We start from the raw sequence: 20,645 nt of genomic DNA, 5'->3' as shown, positions 1-20,645 counted from the left end.
TAGTACGCTTTTAAATTCCGATTATTACAATATAAAACTCAGTTCCAAAAAATAAAGTGAATATACTTATAATAAAACTGTAACTGGAAGATTTCTGTACATTTAATATATTTTGAAAATTTTAACCGGGAGGGGGAGCTTTATAATCGATACTGAGTCCAAAACAGATTTTTATTTAATTTTTGTCTGTCTGTCTGTCTCGGCATCACGTGAAATCTACTGAACAGATTTAAATAAAATAGGGGTAGTTAGAATAGGGGTAGCTGGTATCCCGGGTCAATATAGGATACTTTTTATACCGATAAATAATAAGTTTCCTCCGGGAAATGGGCTGAATTTTTTTATCAATTTTACTTCATATCTCCGTTACATTTGCACCGATTTTAATAATTCTTTTTTTATTTCACTGTATGTACAACCAAGCATGTATATGTCTAATTTTAGAGAAGATCTGATGAATATTTTTGGAGATCAAGGGCATAATGCTACATAGATAACAGCAAGTCGCAAGGCATATATGACAACGATCGAATGCATGCGTAACTACTATTATGCATGCGCCTACTAATATTATAAATGCGAAAGTTTGTGAGAATAGATGTATGGATGGATGGATGTATGTATGGATGGATAAGTGGAAGAATGTTTGTTACACTTTAACGCCACAACGAGTGAACCGATTTGGCTAAAATTTGGCAGAGATACTATGAGAGTCTGGAATAGCTCATAGGTTTTTTTTATCGCGGAAAAGCAAACAACTTCTACAGAATAGCATCGCTATTTTTTCCGCATGTGTCTTTCAAAATCCGCGCAACGGAGTTTTCGATTGACGTGGCTTTTTGAATAGGCATAATTAAGATATTATATTTTTAAAGTTTTTAAATTTTGTTTGCTTGAACGCGCTAATCTCAGAAAATAGAAAATGCTGTTTCCGGTTTTTTTTTTGGATTGGTAGTAACAATTATGGCTATATAACATCATGCTACGACCAATGGCTACCTACTATCATTAACGAGAAATGTTGCAAAAACTGCAATAAATATCGTGTTTGAGAGATTCTGATGCGTGCGATGCGTGAACGGTAAACGTTACGCCAAACGACGGAAGTATGTAGTAAGTTTATCGGAATTATCGGAATTGTTGTTTCTTTAAAGGTCTATAAAACAGTCCGCGACAACGTACGACTATTTTTGTAAGTCGACTCATTCGCGGTCGAAGTCGAGCGGGTCCGCTAGTTATTAATAATTATATAGACTCATAGTCGGTACTTTGCGCACGGCCTATTTAAATTTATAAGTGAGTAGCTGCTTGTTGTCTGGATGAAACCAATGTAAGTGATAGGGCCTTTGTTCCACAAATTTAAATTACTTGTACCTTTGTTATTTTTTATTTTCTTTTTCTTTTTGTGAGCAATGAAGTATGTTGATTTATTCTGATTGATACTTTTAAAACGCTTCATTATAGGTACGTATATTGGACTTAAAGTGCTATTTCGATGTGTGTCGGAAACAGCGGGCCCAGACCCAGTGTAGAGCCGTACCAGTGGCACTACATGCAACGTAAGGTTCCGGCCGACCAAGTTCAGAGACAGGGAAAAAAGAAGAAGAAGTGTGTCAGAAAGATATAAATCTGGTTGTACCCTAATTCCTAATCGGAAAACAATCGTAAAAAAAAATCGTTTACCGAACCGTCTTATCAACTGATACGGCATATCGTCAAACTAACATGCTCTATAAATCGACAGTGCGCGCCAGCATTCTGATCTAGTATTCCAAGCGTATTGATTTTTGACCTTAAATTCATAACCAAGCCCGTTTTCGCTATTATGAAATAAGAAAAGGAGTATATATATTTTATGTGGCATTCGGATCCCAAATCAACATATTATGTCCTGGAGTTTATTGAATAAATACACCCTATTTCAAGTGGTAGAGATAAGATTCATTGTTTTCATCGGGATTTTGTGATAACACTTTATCGAAATTTGGTACCGGCATTAGGAACTAGTGTCGACATGGCAGCCAAATTATTACCGGAGTTTATGGATGTTGATGGAAAAGTTATTTTGGTGACCGGTGGTGCAGTTGGGATCGGTGCTGGGTTGGTCAAAGAATTGTTATCACAAAATGCGAGGGTATGTATGAACTGAATTTTAAAATTTATATATGGATTCCACCAATCCGCACTGAGCCAGCGTATATATATATATATATATATATATATACGCTGGCTCAGTAGTATATATAAATAAATAAATAAATATACTACGACAATACACACATCGCCATCTAGTCCCCATAGTAAGCGTAGCTTGTGTTATGGGTACTAACATAACTGATGAATAATTTTATGAGTAATATACATAATAACTTATAATACACATAAACACCCAGACAGCATGGGCAGGAGACAATTATAGCCTCAGGGAAAAGATTAACATTTATCTTCTCCCACAGCTTTATCAACTCTCACAGCACTGGCGCAGAAGTGGAAATAATATCCAAATAATATATGTGTTATAATAATCGGGGGTAAACCTTTCCTATTTAATGTTCCCGAGCTTAAGCAGGTGGACACGGTAATTAAATCCCTTGTCAGGGGATATAGTGGGGGGATATAACGTTGGTCTCCTGCAGGTGAGATTGCAATCAAACGCAAAAATATTCAGTGCTAAAATAATAGGAGCTATAAGGCTAATGACCTATCGGAATCCATCTTTACGACGTGGCATTATACACTGGGGATATTGAAAAAAGTTCGGAACACCTTCGTTCGGAACACCTTCGTTCGGAAAACTAATAATATACAGATTTTGTTGGAACAGGTGTCGTAAAACTTCATTTGAACCCGCTCGAATTTCATATTACAGCACGTCGCCTTCTTAGATGTGTTGGATCGCGAAGGGGGAGCCCTCGAGGGCGAACTATCGAATAAGTTCGGCGCACTTAGAGCCAAGTTCATAAAATGTGATATCTCGGACGAGGGGCAACTTGCAGCCGCTTATAAGTTTGTTTTGCACAAATACAATCGACTCGATGCAGTTGTAAACAACGCTGCGGTTGTGTCGGAGGAGAGCTACAAGAAAATGGTGGATGTTAATTTCGTGAGTATTTAGATGCCGTTGATATAAGAAATTGTGTGGTGACGGCAGATCAGAATACAGTTGTCTCCACAGCCCCTCTCCCCGCGAGCGTAGTATGTGACGAATGGAATATAACGTGAGTGTTGGCACGTGAAGTGTTAGAAAACCTATTAAATATCTTTTATAAATCCATTCCAAACGGCTCACTGCAATGCACAATACAAAGGGTTTGCATAAAAGACATTAAGTCGCAGGGGTCGGCTACGTCAATGGGTGTCCCACAGGGTTCAATCTTGGGTCCCTTTCTATTTTTGGTGTATATAAATGATCTACCACACCATGTCAGTGAAACCTGTGAAATTGTACTGTTTGTTGATGATACATCTCTAATTTTTAAAACTGATAGAGGTAGAGACAACTCTGACGATGTAAGCCGTGCTATGTCGCATGTGTCGCACTGGTTTACTGTCAATAATTTACTTTTAAATGCAAAAAAAACTAAGTGTGTGGAATTTATTTTACCAAATGTAAAGAAAGTTAATAAAAATATAATAATAAATGGAGAATCACTAAAAATGGAAGATTCCACAGTTTTTCTGGGCATGACCTTGGATTGTAAGCTTCAGTGGGGTACCCATATAGATACACTAGCAGGTAAACTAAGCTCGGCTGCCTACGCCGTCAGGAAAATTAGACAGATTACTGACGTAGAAACAGCAAGACTTGTTTACTTCGCGTACTTTCATAGTGTGATGTCTTACGGGATCTTATTATGGGGCAAAGCTGCTGATATTGAAACTATATTCATATTGCAGAAAAGAGCTGTACGGTCAATATATAAACTTAAATCACGTGAATCCCTCCGTGAAAAATTTAAAGAAATTGGTATACCTACGGTAGCCTCACAATACATTTATAACAACATAGTATTTGTAAGACAACATATTAGTCTTTATAAACAAAAAGTGGATATAAACAGTCGACTTACAAGAAATAGTCATAAATTAGTGACATCTGCATATCGTCTGCGAAAGGTGCAGAAGTCATTTGTGGGATTGAGTATACGTTTTTATAATATGATTCCTAAGGTAATTTTGGACCTACCAATCCATAAGTTTAAAGAATGTGTTAAAACACATTTATTACAGCGAGGTTATTATACTATTGATGAGTTTCTTAATGACAAGGTTGCTTGGAAGCATCCGGCTCCGCTTTCATCTCTCACAAGATAGAAAAATGAATGTTAAAATATAAAATGTAAATTTTTGATGTTGGAAAAGAGCAACTGCTGAGTTTCTTGCCGGCTTCTTCTCGGTAGAATCTGCCTTCCGAACCGGTGGTAGAGTCACTACACACGGACAGACTTGACGTTTCAAAAGTGCTTGTATTAGGCCTACTTGAAATAAATGAATTTTGAATTTTGAATTTTTTTGAGTGAGAAAGGGTTAAGGCCTTAGTCTACCTCGCTGGTTCTTGGTGGACTCCACACACCTTTGAGAACTTCATGGAGAACTCTCAGGCATGCAGGTTTCCTCGTGATGTTTTGCTGTACCGTTGAAGCAAGTGATATTTTTATTGCTGAAAAACGCACAAAACTTAGGTTAGAGGTGCGTGCTGGCATTCGAACTCGGTTCCCTGAAAGCCGCCTAAAAGCCGGAGTCCTACCTACTGGGCTATCACCGCTATCTTTTAAATAAATGTATCTAAACTGTACATAATAGTACCTATTTAGAGATGAATCGGACTTAGAGTACCTAATGTATACCAATATTATAAATGCAAAAGTGTATATGTTTGCTTGTTTGTTTGTCGTTATGCCCTAACTTAGCCACCAACCGACTTGATGTTTAGCATAAAGTTAGTTGAAAGGACGGGGAGTAAAATAGGCTTTTTATATTAAACAAACGCTTCCGACGGGATTTTTTAACTTTATGAACGTGGACGAAAAATGTTGGCAACAGCCACTTAAATAATAAATAAAAAATATCACACACCGGCCAATCTGATGTCCGGTAGCCCGTTGCGTTATTGTATCGTGCTTGTAGCTACGATTATCATTGTAAAACTTAGCCGGTGTGGGAGATTCGGATTTATTATATAACATCGATTTACCAGCTCAATTTACCAGCCATATTTTGAATTTTGAATGATAATTGGCACCATCTTTAAATGAACGCAACACTATATCATACTTTTTAATTTACTACGTTGTAATCTGACAAAATAATGTAAAATGTTGGATTCCTTATATTATAATTCCCCATAATCCCTTTAAGAATATATACTAGGATATATCTATTTTGTAGGTATCTTGAGTATTGTGTATCAATGATAGAAGCGAAGTTTGCGAATCGAATCTGTAATTGGACCGATAAAGCTTTAAGCAGCATCGAGTTCGGCGGTTCAATAAAGAAGTTTGTTAATAAATTATAACGTTATTGGTACACGCTGTTTGGAAACTCTGTTGTGTTCCATAAACTTAAACAGAAAATTGCGTTACGTATACGACTGTCTCAAATTACATTATTGACAAAGTTTATTATTATACTGAGATATTTAATAAAGATCTTTTTTTATCAGTTCATTGTTGAGTTGGAACTGCTTGGGTCTGCCTGGTCTAGCGGTTAGCTATACATATCTATGGAACACGAGGCCCTGGTTTCGACTCCCGGGTCTGACCAAAAATGATATAAAGCGTTGTGTATTTTTTTTATTTATAAAATTTCTGTAGCAGCCCGGCGTTAGGAATTTGGCTAGCCATCGGTGGTCATAGTCGTAGAAAGCCCACCAACCAGAATTGGAGCAGCGTGGTTGATCCGTGCTCTAAAACTAGTAGTAGGAGAGGTTTTTATGACAGATCTCGTCTGGGGATGTAATACTGCTGCATTCTTATTTCTGCCGCTAAGCAGCATTGTCGCAATACTGTGTTCCGTACATGAGACTGTATTCCTTGCATGACCTGCGTAGTGTTGCTCTGTTTATCCATCTGCTTGGTACATTAATAATTATTAAAAAAAAAAAACTGTATCTGTTCCCCATCAGTAAGACGTTAGTACGCTGTGGATTAGAGTTTTTGTTTTAGGATATTCCCTAGAAATAAGGCTCACTTTTGTCATTCAAGCTAACAAGAAATTAACTTTTCCAGACAGCGACTGTGACCAGTACTTTTAAGGCTTTAGAAGTAATGTCAGTGGACAACGGTGGCAGCGGCGGCGTTGTACTGAACGTTTCTTCTTTGATAGCTCTCAAACCTCAGGAAAATTTACAATTACCTGTCTATGCAGCCACAAAAACTGCTGTGCTACATTTTAGTAACCAAATTGCGGTTAGTATTTTATTAAACATATTCCTTTCTATCGTATTACATTGGACATTAAACTGCAACTCTGCAATAACTGCAATCCACCTGGGTCCTGGGCTAACCTGTTAATGCAATGTCAGTTGTGTGTCTAACTCACACTCATATCATCGATTTGTATCTTTTGAAGTCGATGATTTTAAACAATGCATAAAATTTGAACACATTAACTGGGTCGCAAAAAACCACCAGAAGTTATTGTGTACTATCCGAATTTTATACAGCTATTATCATAGCGCTGAATTTGTTTTCTTATTTCAGACACAAGAGTCGTTTTCAAAGACACAAGTTCGCATAGTAACAGTGTGTCTAGGACTAACCGACACGGCTTTGTTGCATAGACACAACTTCGAGAGACAAGATACCAAGAGCTTGGCCTCACAAGTCCCTGAAAAGCAGAGGTAATCTTACCGTGTATCCGAAAGTACTTTAAGATTCTCAAAGGAGTTGTAAAACGAAAGTTGGGCTCAATTCCCCGATAAAATGCGGTTGGGGACAAGAAAACTTTTTGTAGTAGCGGATAAATGCATTGAATTATATAAAGATAAGATTTAATGAGTTAAAAATGATTAGACTCAAATTTCGAACAGATTTACAAAGAAGGTGGAGTTTCTCAATTCGGTTGTAGTTTTTTTTTTATTATGTTTGTTAGCTCAGAACTCTGACATTTATAGTTTGGAAAATTATGTTTTTTGTTCGAGACGGTATACTTCCCATTTTCATCAGGTCAAAAAACCTACTGGTACTTTCATTGTTTATATAAAGAAAGGAATACGAAGTATATGATCTATATCTATTCTTATTAGTTGTACTACAAAGTCGGGGTTTTTTTTTTTTCTCAAAAACTATTTTTATTACGAGTAGCTACATATTTTCTGCAACTTGAACAAGATATTTAGTTCGCAATTTAAGAATTTCATCATCAACATCATATCAACTCATTACCAGCCCGCTACAGGGCATGGGTCTGCACTCTGCCCCAACAATGAGAAGGGGTTAAGGTCGTAGTCCACCACGCTGGCCCAGTGCGGATTGGTGGACTCCACTCACCTTTGAGAACATTATAGAGAACTCTCAGTCATGCAGGTTTATATGTTAATGACACTCAATTCTTCTTCTTTAACTGCGTCTTCTACTATTTTGCATAATGTGTTCCATTCATGTCCTACGAAGTTTTGCTCTGTTTATGCTAATTGTGTATTGCTATCTGTGGTAGAGTCACTACAAACAGACATAGTTGACGATTCAATAGTGCTTGTCAATAATAATAATAGTTCTTTATTCGGTAACTATGACCCATCTTCACTATTAGACAGAAAACTAAGACAAAGTCCAAAAAAAAGAAGGTAATGCCTACTTGAAATAAATGAATTTTAATTTTTTTTAATTTTTAACCATTTTTTTTGGTATTCCACTTACCATCAGGTAGGCTATCTATGATCATGGCATGGCATGGTCCGTCAATTATTGCTATAAATGAATATCTACGCCTCAGTTTGATGGACACTTGCGGGCGGCACTTTGTAGAACGTTTTCATGCCCTGCATCCGTATCTACGTGAAAGTTTTCACTTACCATCAGGTGGTATTATTACTATATAAAAAGTTATAGGTCGGATGTCTTCTATAAGCGTGAAGAAATCCTTATTGTTTTTGTTTTAGGAAAAAAAGTGTCAAGCCTTAGGAATGTTTTGTTAAGTTAGTATACCGCAACCTTTAGCCAAGACTTTTGTTGGCATGTTAAGATAAAATCCCCTTTAAATCGTAAAGTCAGTCTCCCTAAGTATAATATCTTTTGGGACTCTTTCCACGCTTAAAATAAGGAGTATGACTTTACGGCGACGGTAAGTACGGACGTCCGTATGACGTTGGCGTATGACCCATCTATTTCATTGACCACCGTAAAAACCTTTTTTCCCACCATAAGAAAATAGTCCGGGGAAAGTAAAATGCGACCAAAGCTATAAATAGCCCATACAAACTTTATAACCACTTTTGGGCTTCGTAAAATCGTATAAAATCGCTTTAGTGTTCTGAAAAGGAACTACTGTTTATGGCTTAGTTCTAAATTCAATTTGCAATAAATATATCTCATATTAGCCTAATAGTTCTGCTTGGAATTCAGAATTGGGTCCAGAGAGAAGTAAAAAATGTGGTACAAACATACGAGTATCTAAGTATTGTTGCATTTCTGTGTTCCGGTCTGATTACGTGGGTGCCGGTGTAATTACAGACACATGAGGCTTGACACCTACGCCTCAGATGAATGAATGAGTGAATGAATGAAAATAAAAAAACTTATATTGTATACCGCAGAGAAAGTTCACTGAGATATAAATACAATATGGTATCATCGTATAAAATACAACTCGGCTCAGATTTATGGACACAGGGCAGCACGTTGCAAGATTCTTTCATGATTTTTTCTATCTGTCGGCCTTACATGCTCTGTTTAAAATCAGTTTGGCGATCTGCTTAATCAGTCGATTAATACTATAAAAAAAATTAGAGAGTAAAAAAAACCTGCTTGGTCAGTCGACTAATAAATACTATATAAAAAAAAATGGATAAAAAAGTTTTATCTGTGGTTCTTCTAGATGAAGCTATAGTTCATCTACATAGAATAGGGCTTTAGTTATTTGTGAGTTAACTTTTTAATTTTACAGAATAAAATGCGGCATGTCTTAACAAAGGTAACATGCTATCTACAATCTAAATTTGAGCCAAACCGGTTCCATTATTGTGGCACGAAGGTGTAACAAATTTGCATCCAAACTGACGCATTTATTTATATTATTTCGTAAGATTTTAGTAAAGAAAGTTTTCAGTTTATTAGGTTGCGCTTTAAACATCATTAAGTGCACAGGATATAAAGTATGGTTAAAGTTTTCCAGGAAATTTAACTATGCGAGGGGGTTTGATGTGTAACAAAGGTAGCACGAAATGGTTTAAACATGCATTATGCATGATTCTCGGAAATGATGTCGGAATATTGCTATTTCCATATTTTGCGGGTAGACAGACACATTTGCTAAATTAAATATTTTTGCTGTTGGAGCGAGTTACGACGTTTTGAGAGATAAATTAAATTGTTTAAACAACCTTCTTCTGCATACAAATACTCTGCTCTAACTATTGCCCGCGTCTGCATTTATTTTGTGCTATTAAATATCCCACAATAACTTTTTATTTTTACGGAACAAATTGTTTCCTATGGCCGTCTTCAAGTTACTGTAATCCTATGCCAATCTCCAGGATGCAAGCTTCTCAGCTATTTATTTATTTATTTGTATTTAATTACAATTATTGTTTTATATATATGGAAATGAATTTTTTTTTGGCTATATGTTTATATGCACCACATATTCAGTATTTTCTGTACTTGCTTTCTTCACCAAATTGCTATGAAGCGATAAGGCCGCCAAATTGTATACGTTGCTTGGTTATACTTTTTTTTTTGTGTACCTACTTTTTGTTATGGTAGAATACCAAAATAACGTTAAAAAATTGGCTTGTTATTTTATTCCTTCACATACCTAATATTAATTCGAGTATAAGATCACTGAAAATAAATAAGTAAAAAAAAACCTACTTAAAAGAGGTAATATATGACAAACAGATAATATATAACACAAAATCCATAAGTACAGCAGACGGAATGTTCCAATTTCCATATTTTGTGGACTGACACATTTGCGAAATTGAATTCGGTCGTAATATGCCGAAGGCGAGAATAATTCGGAGCTTGCGGTTTAAATAAGATGCAAAAATCAATATTATACGAGTATTATTGAGGTAGTAAGAATAAATGCAGTATTTAAACTATTGAATCGACACTGAAATTATACGGTTGAAGAGTTAAGGTTTTAATGTGCTTTCCAGTCCGAATTTATATTTTCAGGGTTCCGTACCCAAATTAAAGATATTCCGCGATTGTTGAGAAAAGGTTGGGAAAGTAACGTTTGTAACACAGAAAAAAGAAAAGAAGAGGAAAGAACAGAAACGTACAACTAGTATTGATCTCTATGATTCTCGCGATTATCCGGCTTACATTACATTGGCACGACATGTTGTCTTCTTCAAACAGACGTATTGATTTGGTTTTCGCTTATTTTTTATAACCGACTACCTAAAACATTCCCAAGCATAGTTGAAGTCAGTCGTTTGTTGAAATACGTGAAAGGAAGTTGCATCGCTATCTTTAATCTGTGTATTTTATATCCTAAAAGTCAAATAGTTTGTTTCTATGGTTGTATGTTTGGAGCTACCAGTACGCTGTATAATTGAGGAAATTTAAGTCTTTGTAGATTGTAGCAGTACGCTTTGACTTATTTATTACAGGGGTGAAATGGCAGGACACATCATAACTATATGTCTCAGAGGTTTACAGGCGCCAAATATCACCTTAAGAAGTAATTGCTCAAACTAATATATACGTGTGTTATAAGTCTTAATCAAACCGTGTGAAGGAATCGTATTCTTTTAAGAACGGAAAGAGAGTAAGCGCACAATATTTTCACAAAAATGTCCTTTTTAACACTGAAATATATGTAACTAATGTAGAAAAAAAAAATTACGCTTATTTTTAATGTGCTCCAAAAATATAAAGTGTCACTTCAGTATTCGCTTTAACGTAGGTACGTTAGACTTTAGACCTACGAAAACAGTCGTTCATTTCAAGCGAAGCTAATTTGCATTACAATAGTAGAAACCTACAGTCACTCAAACAAAACTGTTTTATTTCCAGGGTAACATCAGCGGTGAGCGGTATATTGTTCGTTATTAGACGAGCCGAGAGTGGATCTACCTGGATAATCGCAGATGACGAGCCCCCGATTGACGTCACAAATACTGTCAGAGAGGGCTTTCGTTGCGTGGCTACAGCTATTTGATTTGATCGTTGATTATTGATGCCATAGTATTGCAGTGAAAGAATAAATAAATAAATAAATATACTACGACAATACACACATCGCCATCTAGGCCCAAAGTAAGCGTAACATGTGTTATGGATACTAAGATAACTGATGAATATTTTTATGGATGTTTATCCGACAAACATCCAGACACCACACAGCCTTGAACTAAGTAAGCAGGGTCGCTTCCCACAAATTCAATAAATTTTTAGAAATTATTTCAATTTTTTAATGTAATTAAATGTTTTCTGTAACACTTTGTATCCTCTAACAGCCTCGCTGACACCGATAGGGTGATTACATATCTCACAATAGGCTTGCGACAGGCGTAACTCTCCCGATCTTTGCTGACAAACGTCACTTTTGCATACAATAAAATTATAAAAGTGACATTTGTCAGCATGGATCGCAATATTTACGCCGGTGGTGAGGTACGTAATCATAGTGCTGGTCAGATAAGCTGTGGCGCTAAGCCATTCAATTGCTAGAAACTGGCTTTTTAAGGTTGCTTTTAATGTCAGTCTGTTTCGTGTATTGGACTCAGCTAGCTCGAATTACAAATATTAATCACACAAATATAAAAGTCCGTAGGCAACGGTTTTTATAGCGCTGGGTATTTAATTCAGTGTTTGACGGCCGACTGGCGCAGTGGGCAGCGACCCTGCTTTCTGAGGCAGTGGGTTTGATTCCCACTATTGGACAATGTTTGTGTGATGAACACAAATGTTTTTCATTGTCTGGGTGTTTATCTATATATTTTAAATATTTATGTATATTATTCATCAGTTATCTTAGTACCCATAACACAAGCTACGCTTACTTTGGGGCTAGATGGTAGTGTGTGTTTTGTCCTAGTATACAAAAATAAAAAAATGCGTTACGATAGTTATTTTTTATCTATCACTTTAACTCATTTACACTGCCTGAAATGCCATGCAACAGCTTCATCGCGAATAAAAGAAAATAGATAATAGAGCGTGAGAAGCTACATTTTATCGGGCGTTAGCTGGCATATATTTCAGTGATGTTATAAACGTTTAGCATCCCCTAATCTAATATTTGCTGAGCCAAACAATTGTTATTGATGAGACATTTTGAGCCTTCTCCCGTTGTAATTGGATACCTTACAATTTGGGATATACGCCATCAATAAACTGCTGACATTCCAATTCCCTTTTACGATCTGACATAATGTTTACTTTGTATTGAATTTTGATTGTTGTTTGGTAAACAGCTTTCGTTATAATTTAATGGTTTCGCATTTACGGACTTGTTGTACCCACAAGGTTGGCGTATTGTTTTTAATTTCATGAAAAAACTGTCATTTTAGGTGTTACATGCGTAAGCGAATTAAAAACAGAAAAATGACATCGAGTCAAATTCAAATCGTGTAAAATGATAATTTTTTGATCATTCGTAATTTTTTTTAATGTAGCCACATTGAAATTTTGAGAATTTATAATGCTATTACAATTAAAGCTAGTTAGTCTCATGCTGCTATTATTGGCAATCCTTTTTCTTCTTCTCCTGGTCTAGTCTCCGTACTTGGTCAGCCAGAACCTGTCGTTGTACGTAGTGCCACTGGTATAGCTCCCGGCTGGGTCACTCCGGACAGCCGAGCTCAATCAAGAAGCTCAGCAGGTCGCCAAGGTCGCCGAGTGCTTCAGGGAGTAATGCAAGGGAGACAAGGTGTGCTGTGCGTTTCTCTGCTACTCCATTGCATCGGAGCATTACGTGTATTGTGTAACATTGAGGACACTGAGGACTATCGGCTGTACCTAAATTGATATGTGTTTCTTTAATGGGCAATGCCTTGTTATCATGATAACTATAGTCCTTAGTTTGACCCGGTTAAGTTCTAGTAGTTTGGTTGTTAGTCATGTGTTGAAGTCAAGCAAGGTCCCATTTGTGTGTTTACAGTCATTTACATTAATCCGTAGCTCTGAGTGTGCGGACTATATTTGATTATGCTGCTGCAATGTTTTATATTCAGTTAAAGGAAATTGTATTATCTGTTCCAGCGTACCATTTTCAGTGCTGTGGCCAGCCATGCCAAATCGTCAGCAGCGTCATTTTCCATGTTTCTTTTATGACCTCGTATCCATCTCAAGGTTACTTTGTTTGATTTTGTTCGTTTTGTAAGTCCAGTCCAGTAAGATTTTGGATGAGGTGCAGTTTGCTGGAGCTTTCAATTCTGCCTGGCTGTCACTATTTATGTTGATTTGGAAACCTGTTACCTTTCTGCTCAACATAGCTTTGGCCGTTATTGTGATGCTCATGCACTCCGCTTGAAAGACAGAGTTGTTCTTACCGAGCGCTATGTTTATTTTAATCTCCGCGCAGTACGTTCTTGCGCCTGTGCCTGATTTGGTTTTTTACCCGTCCATGTAGATGTCGATTGCAGAGGGGTCTGTTTTGTATGTTAAGTTTCCTTCTAAAGTTACTTAATAGTGTATCTCCAGAACATATAGCTTCCGCGTTTTGTCACAGATCCACTCCAGTTTTGGACACTTTGTCATTTCTTTAGATAGTATTTTCGTGTGATTGCGTTCATCCACAACCCATACGCCTTTAGTCTGAGTATGGTTTCCTTTTTTATGTGTTGGTGTAGTCGCGGTTTGTCAAATATAACCTCTAGCGCCGTTGTTGGAGTCGTGCTCATGCAGCCTAACATTGCAAGGCACCCTTATCGTTGAAATTTTTGTAGTTCAAACATCGGTGTTTGAACACGTTTTCCGTGCACCACTGTTCTATTAGTTTTAGTGCGTTTTGCACAGAGCGTGTTTTCTTGTTTTCCACTTATAAGGCTATCCTTATAAGGATATTTGTGATATCGTCTGTGTATTCTATGGTGAGCTTACCATAGTTATTCATTTTTGTTAGGATGTCGTCAACCATAAGGTTCAATAGGATGGGAGATAATACTGAACCCTGCAGGCAAACTCTGTCTACAATACCCTTGGTTGTTCCGTTGATGTCTAGATTGATGGCCCTTAGTTCTAGAAGGGCTCTTATCCACTTTCTTGTAATTCTTCTAATCTTTATTTTCTTCTTGTGTCAAGTACTTTGTATCTGGCAAGATCTAAGTCTATGCTCTTGAATATTGTTTTATTAAAGGCTCCTTCGACTGTCCACCATGGAGGAAATCGATCAGGGGATGGAGTGAGATGTGATGGGAATTCATATCTTTCATCTAACCACTTATCGATTCCTGAGAGCGTTATTTAGCCAGAGCTTTAAGCGTGGCGCAAGCCTAATAGAGGTGAGAGATATAAAATCAAAATTATGTAGATATTCAATCCGTTGGACGACGGTTCATTTGGGATGCAATGGCCCTGAAAATTGCATCAAATTACAAACGGTTCCTGCGACGCAGACATCACCTGAACACTCATTGCTTTTAGTGTAATTACTAATTGCATTATACTGACAGAGGTAGTAGTCCGTGGATAATTTCGTAGCTCATTCAACTCGACATTATTGTTAAAATGTAGGCTAGGAATAAATTAGGTATCATGTTCTGTTGGTTTCCTAAGTTGCTGGAACCCTAAATCTAATGGTAGTGTGTACTTTATCCATTAATTGGTAATCAGACATGGCCAAAGCCTACCATAAACCTAGGCCGTTGAATTCCTTTTTTAAATATTAGAGACTTAAATCCAGCCACAGCATTGTTCTTTTCAGGTGATCACATCATCATCACTCCAACCCATTACCGGCCCACAACATGTCCCGAGTCTCCTTAAAGAATGAGAAGAGTGTAGATCGTAGTCCCCTTATATTATAAATGTTATAAATGTGAATCTAAGTTTGTTTGTTACGCTTTCACGCAAAAACTACTTAACCGATCCTCATGAAACTTTGTACACATATTCTTGGAAGTGTTAGAATTAATATAGGATACTTTTTATCCCGACATTAAGCTAGGTTCCTTTGGGAGAGGGGATGAGAGTTTACACCATAACTCCGACAAATTATAACCGATATTAATAATTATTTTTGTTCTATAGAGGTTATAATATGTGTTTAAACTGTGGTTGGAGATAGAGGACAGAACTCAGCGGGCAGCAGCAAACCCCTCATTTAGGCTTAGCGGTACTACATACTTTAATTTTTTTTAGATCTACTACTAGATTTAATGCCACATCAAAAAACAAAATAAAACGCAGACGAAGTTGCGGGCAACACATAGTTATAAATAAATAAATTAATATTTATACAACGCAGTACACACATCGCCATCTAGCTCTAAAGTAAGCGTAGCTTGTGTTATGGGTACTAATATGACTGATGAATAATTTTATTAATAATACCTATACATAAATACTTAGAATACTTAGAACAGCCAGACAGTAAAAATCATTCTTGCTCGTCACACAAACATTTTTCAGTAGTGGGAATCGAACCCACGGCCTTGGGCTCAGAAAGCAGGGTCGCTGCAAACTGCGCCAATCGGCCGTCAAATGAATAACTCTCAGGCGTGTTGATTGGCTCACGAGGTGTTCCTTCTCCGAATAAGCAAGTGATATATAATTGTATAAAGTACATAAGACCAAACCACAGATAATTCAGAAACCAATAAGTTTCCTCATTGACCCTGCCGGGGATAGAACCCGGGTCCTCCGACTTATAATACTAAAATGCTCACCACAGCTCCGGGAACGACAAAATCTCAATTTACACAATACCAATATTAATTTACTCCGACACGGAGTAATAAAACAGAAATGTCACATAAAAGAATTGCAGTAAAAGTAAGAAGCAATAAAAAACATTCATTCTCCCTTTATATTCCAAAGTTAGCCGAAATTACTCTCCTCACATAAGTAAATACGTTTCGGTACAAATGTTTTCTTTGACCTCACCCCCCCCGTTTGTTTCCCCAAAGAACCTTCATCAAATATCACGTACGATGAGAGTAAATAATATTATATTAGGTATATATTATTTAAACAGTGACATATTATGATAAGCAATAATGTTATATTAAGATAATGTAGAATGCTGTGAAGAAACAAAAAGGTATCATCCAATGGGTAGGGGATATCAAACAATTTTTGCCTCAAATCTAGGTATTTTATAATAATACGCAGTTTTTTTTTTTTCGAATACAGGTTAGCCTTGTCTGCAAGCCTACCTGATGGTAAGTGATAATGCAGTTAGATGGTATTGTACAAAGCTGTTAGTTGTCTACTTACCATTTAAATTATAGTTCTAATCGCTTTCCACGCAACACACACGCACGTATTTGTTGATCATTAGCCATGGCCGAGGCCTCCAACAAGAGCCTAAAAAACTATTAATCCAAATTGCCCCCCCCCCCCCCCCTCCCGAATCCAGGTCAGAAATCGAAGCCAGGACCCACACTGATAAAACCCCAGCGTTCACCACTGCGCCAGAGATATCAATAAATGTTATTAGAATTTTTTTTTAAACCTGTAAATAAGCTTTCCATTGTTAGGTCGCCATAATGCATCATCCATATAAGGTTTTAGTAATAGTACAGATTTTTATGACAAACCTACGCGAGACGCAGAAACAACCAAGGAGGTAGTACTCATCAGGTCACAAAAAGGTCTACTACTTACTACCTAAAAACAACAGGTTTGGTAAAAATAAAGAGTAAATATAAATAAACAAATGAAAGTTTAATACTACGCTCACTAGTCATATTATTTGGTTGGTTGCAGTTTCATCCATTTCAAAGTGGAATCGGAGGAATCCCCGGAGTTTGAATGTAAAATAGTTCATTATTCATAGCAAATTCCCGGATAGAAATTCCCAAAAGTTGAGCAGAATTTCTATATTAGTGGCTTCCAACGTTCTATAACACATGATAGGGGATTCTAACTATGCTCCAGGAATTTCTTTTAGTTTCCGATCGTAAGAAAATTGCTGCATAACGAAGCTAAGTTAAGGCGCACTTACGATATTAACCATTTTTTTCGCAATATTTTCCTGACATCTGATTGTTAAGTTAATGGAGCCTTGTGGAACAAAACTGCCGTGTGGTGAGTTCTGATCAGAATATGACTAAGAATATAATAAGATTTACTAATTAATAATTAATAGGTAATTTTGTACCTAACAATGCATAAATTTAAAGAATATGTTAAATCACATTTATTACAGCGAGGTTACTATACAATTGACGAATTTCTTAATGACAAGGTTGCTAGGAAGCATCCGGCTCCAGCAAGATAGAAAAATGAATGTCAAAATGTAAAATGTATATTGTTGATGTTGGGAAAGAGCAACTGAGGTTCTTGCCGGCTTCTTCTCGGTAGAATCTGCCTTCCGAATTGGTAGTAGAGTCACTACAAACATACAGACTTGACGTTTCAAAAGTGCTTATATTAGGCCTACTTGAAATAAATGAATTTTGAATTTTTTGAAATTTTGAATTTTATGGTTGTACGCTCCTCTTCCCGCGGTGGTCATACGAGGCGTCTAAGGGAATGTAACTTAGGACGGAAAGCACCGTCTTCTGCGCTACTTCTATGATCTTCTGCGATCACCAGCGCGTCTGACCAGCGTGGTGATTATGGGCAAACCCTCCGATTAGGAGTCCGGCAGTGGACTGCTACAGGCTATACTACTATTATAATGCACACATCGCCGCCATCTAGCCTCAAAGTAAGCGTAGCTTGTGTTACGGGTACTTAGATAGCTGATAAATATTTTTAATGAATATAATACACATAAATAGTTATATACGGATGAACAGCCAGACATTGAAAAACTTTCACGTTCATGACACAATCATTTTTCCAGTTGTAGGAATCGAACCAACGGCCTTGAAAGCAGAAAGCAGGGTCACTGACCACTGCGTCAACCGTCTATCAAAGGCTATTGATGAATGGTTAACCATATGAATTAAACTCGAGCTAATTAATACGCTGACACGGCAATAAAGGACTGGCGGTTTAAAATCAGAAGCAATTTCCCCGACCGATTCACTCATTCTCATAGTCCGATAGGACGTCAGCTTCGACACGGCTTAGGTGTAGAAAAGACAGCTTCACGTGCTCTAAGAGGCACGGGCAAACACCGCTAATTTCTATACAGGCTGGTGCTGAGATTTTCACGATAAAAAAATCAATACTACGTAATACGGTGTTAGTACAAAATACATATAAACAAAATGGCGGATTACATATAACAATATATTAATAGCGGATATATGTATAATAGGATAATAGGTATCAAAAGAACTGGTTTGTCTAGTAGAATAATATGCTCTATAGCAATTTGAAATCAAAGATGACCATTACCAAAATGGCGGATTACATTTGTTTTCACAACTCCTTCGGTAGGGGTAATAATAACAATAATCAATTGGCCCCAACTGCGGATCCAGGACCAACGAAGCAGTTATTTAGCAATAATTGGCTGACAACAGTTTCTGGAACTATTAGAGGTTAGTAGCAATCTGAGCCATTTCACCAAAATTGTGTCAATTCTTACGAAATATTGCTTCGCATTCTGCGTATTGCTAATTGGTAATGGTTGACCATATCAATTAAACTCAAGCTAATGAATACGCTTCCACCGCAATAATAGCGTTCAAATGCTGAATTGCCTTATTTCCTTAAAAGTCATAGTCATAGACAAATATTTCTTAATTCAAATAGGCACCTACTAGTACCAAGATGTAACTTTTGATGGCTAAATTACATAAAAAAACCTGTTTATAGTCACTACTACGACTTAGGCTTTATTGACCACAACAACTATTGCAGTGATATACAAACAATTTAAAAAAAAAGCGCATAAAAAATTAATATGTACGTTGCGTCATTGTGTGTTGCAGAAACAAAGGTACCAGCCACGGAATACCTACTTTTCTCATAGCTGATCTACCGCATCGATAACTTAGTAAACTTCTTAATTTAGATCTAAACAGAAGCCCACAGTAAACTTTGCTGGGTGTTCTTTTTGTTCTCGCCATCTCACAGTGTCTCCATTGGTGGCCTGGAAGGAATCGCAATGAAGCGATAAGGCTGCCAAATTGCATACGCTGTTTTGCGTATTTAAATTACAGGGACTTTTGACGAGGCGTAAGCTTTCATTCATCTTTTGGATTTTTTTTTTAATTAAAATAACAAAAAAGAAACATTTAGTGTCCTATAAAACTATTTACTATTTACTGAAAACTGAACCTGAGTTGCTTGATATCCGTCGATCTGGTGTGTCGACATATTATACAGCAACAATTGCTAGATGTAGTCGTGACGTCATTTTTGAATAGTAGGTATTAGGAGCAATTAAGACTATTTAACAATTTTTACGAATATAATTCCAATTAGCAAACACATAATAAGAATTTGGTTAAGAATAATTCACATGATTTTACAAATAAAGCCTAAGTCAAAATGAAGTCCAGATAAGGCAAAATTAGGTAATTTGATTTCTAATAATTAGTGAAGAGAAAAATCGAAAAGTGGGCAACTCTATAATATTAAGACGGGGCTGTTAATCGTGCCATTCGTTTATAAAAAAATCTCCGGTCCACTAAAAGGCACGGTTGACCTGTTTTACAAAAGCGCAGACTCAGCGTTACGTATAATCACTAATGCCCTGTTATGTGAAGTACGCCTTTGTGAGAAGTATTAGTTAATGAAAAATAAGGGCATTAACGAGGCACGTTTTTTTTTAAATTTTTAGGCATTTAAAATATTCCATTGAAGCGTACTGTATTTCGTGTTGGATAACAGTGTTTTATGGTTGAGTAAATTTATCCATGCTCTGTGTTAAAGTAAAACAGATTTATTTTTTGTGCTCGAGTGTTGAATGGCGATAACAACATTTTCAGTAACTTCAGCCTATAACTAGAAATGGTTTTATTATACGAGATCTGCACTCGGCTTCGCTCCGGTTTACCAAACCATTATCATCATAACAATCAATTACGGGCCCACTACGGGTCTCCTCCCAAAATGAGAAGGGGTTAAGGAGAAGGCCGGAAAGCAGGTTTGCACACGGTGTTTTCCTTCAAGTCATGCAAAAATTAAGTAAGAATCGCTGATAGAGGGGGTTTTGTGGGTTTTTTAAATTTAAATTATTATTAATTTTCTTTGTCCGATGGAACGTTGACAGGGCAATAACCCTGGTTCGTTTAGTTAGAGCATTTTTGTCAGGAGCGCAGCAGGCAAAATGGTTGCGACATTATTAAATTTATTGCGAACAGCTATTACCATATGTTTCTAGAGTTGCATTTTGGTGCGGAATAAACGCTCGACGCTTAAATGGTTTTTAACTACTGCAGTATATGTAAATAAAAAATGAGA

The 20,645-nt window shown here is 36.7% G+C and overlaps 1 protein-coding gene across 1 annotated transcript; it reads left to right on the top strand.

The window, feature by feature from the left end:
* The first annotated feature begins 1,914 nt into the window (after window positions 1–1,914).
* LOC120624228 (15-hydroxyprostaglandin dehydrogenase [NAD(+)]-like) lies at window positions 1,915–11,352 on the top strand. Its single transcript, XM_039890653.1, has 5 exons — window positions 1,915–2,134; window positions 2,870–3,103; window positions 6,228–6,407; window positions 6,702–6,841; window positions 11,187–11,352. The coding sequence occupies exons 1-5, from the start codon at window positions 2,015–2,017 to the stop codon at window positions 11,329–11,331; spliced, it is 819 nt and encodes a 272-aa protein (XP_039746587.1). The 5' UTR covers window positions 1,915–2,014; the 3' UTR covers window positions 11,332–11,352.
* Window positions 11,353–20,645: the final 9,293 nt, after the last annotated feature.

This window comes from Pararge aegeria, chromosome 6 (genome assembly GCF_905163445.1).
Source record: "Pararge aegeria chromosome 6, ilParAegt1.1, whole genome shotgun sequence".
NCBI lineage: Eukaryota > Metazoa > Arthropoda > Insecta > Lepidoptera > Nymphalidae > Pararge > Pararge aegeria.
The sequence above is the reverse complement of the archived record's forward strand: the minus strand, read 5'-3'. Positions and strand labels throughout refer to the sequence as shown.

Excerpts from the sequence above, each read along its gene's own strand:
- LOC120624228 (XM_039890653.1), top strand. The coding sequence starts at position 2,015 with ATGGCAGCCAAATTATTACCGGAGTTTATGGATGTTGATGGAAAAGTT. Across the intron at positions 3,104-6,227 it reads AAATGGTGGATGTTAATTTC|ACAGCGACTGTGACCAGTAC; the intron begins GTGAGTATTTAG and ends TAACTTTTCCAG. Across the intron at positions 6,408-6,701 it reads ATTTTAGTAACCAAATTGCG|ACACAAGAGTCGTTTTCAAA; the intron begins GTTAGTATTTTA and ends TTCTTATTTCAG.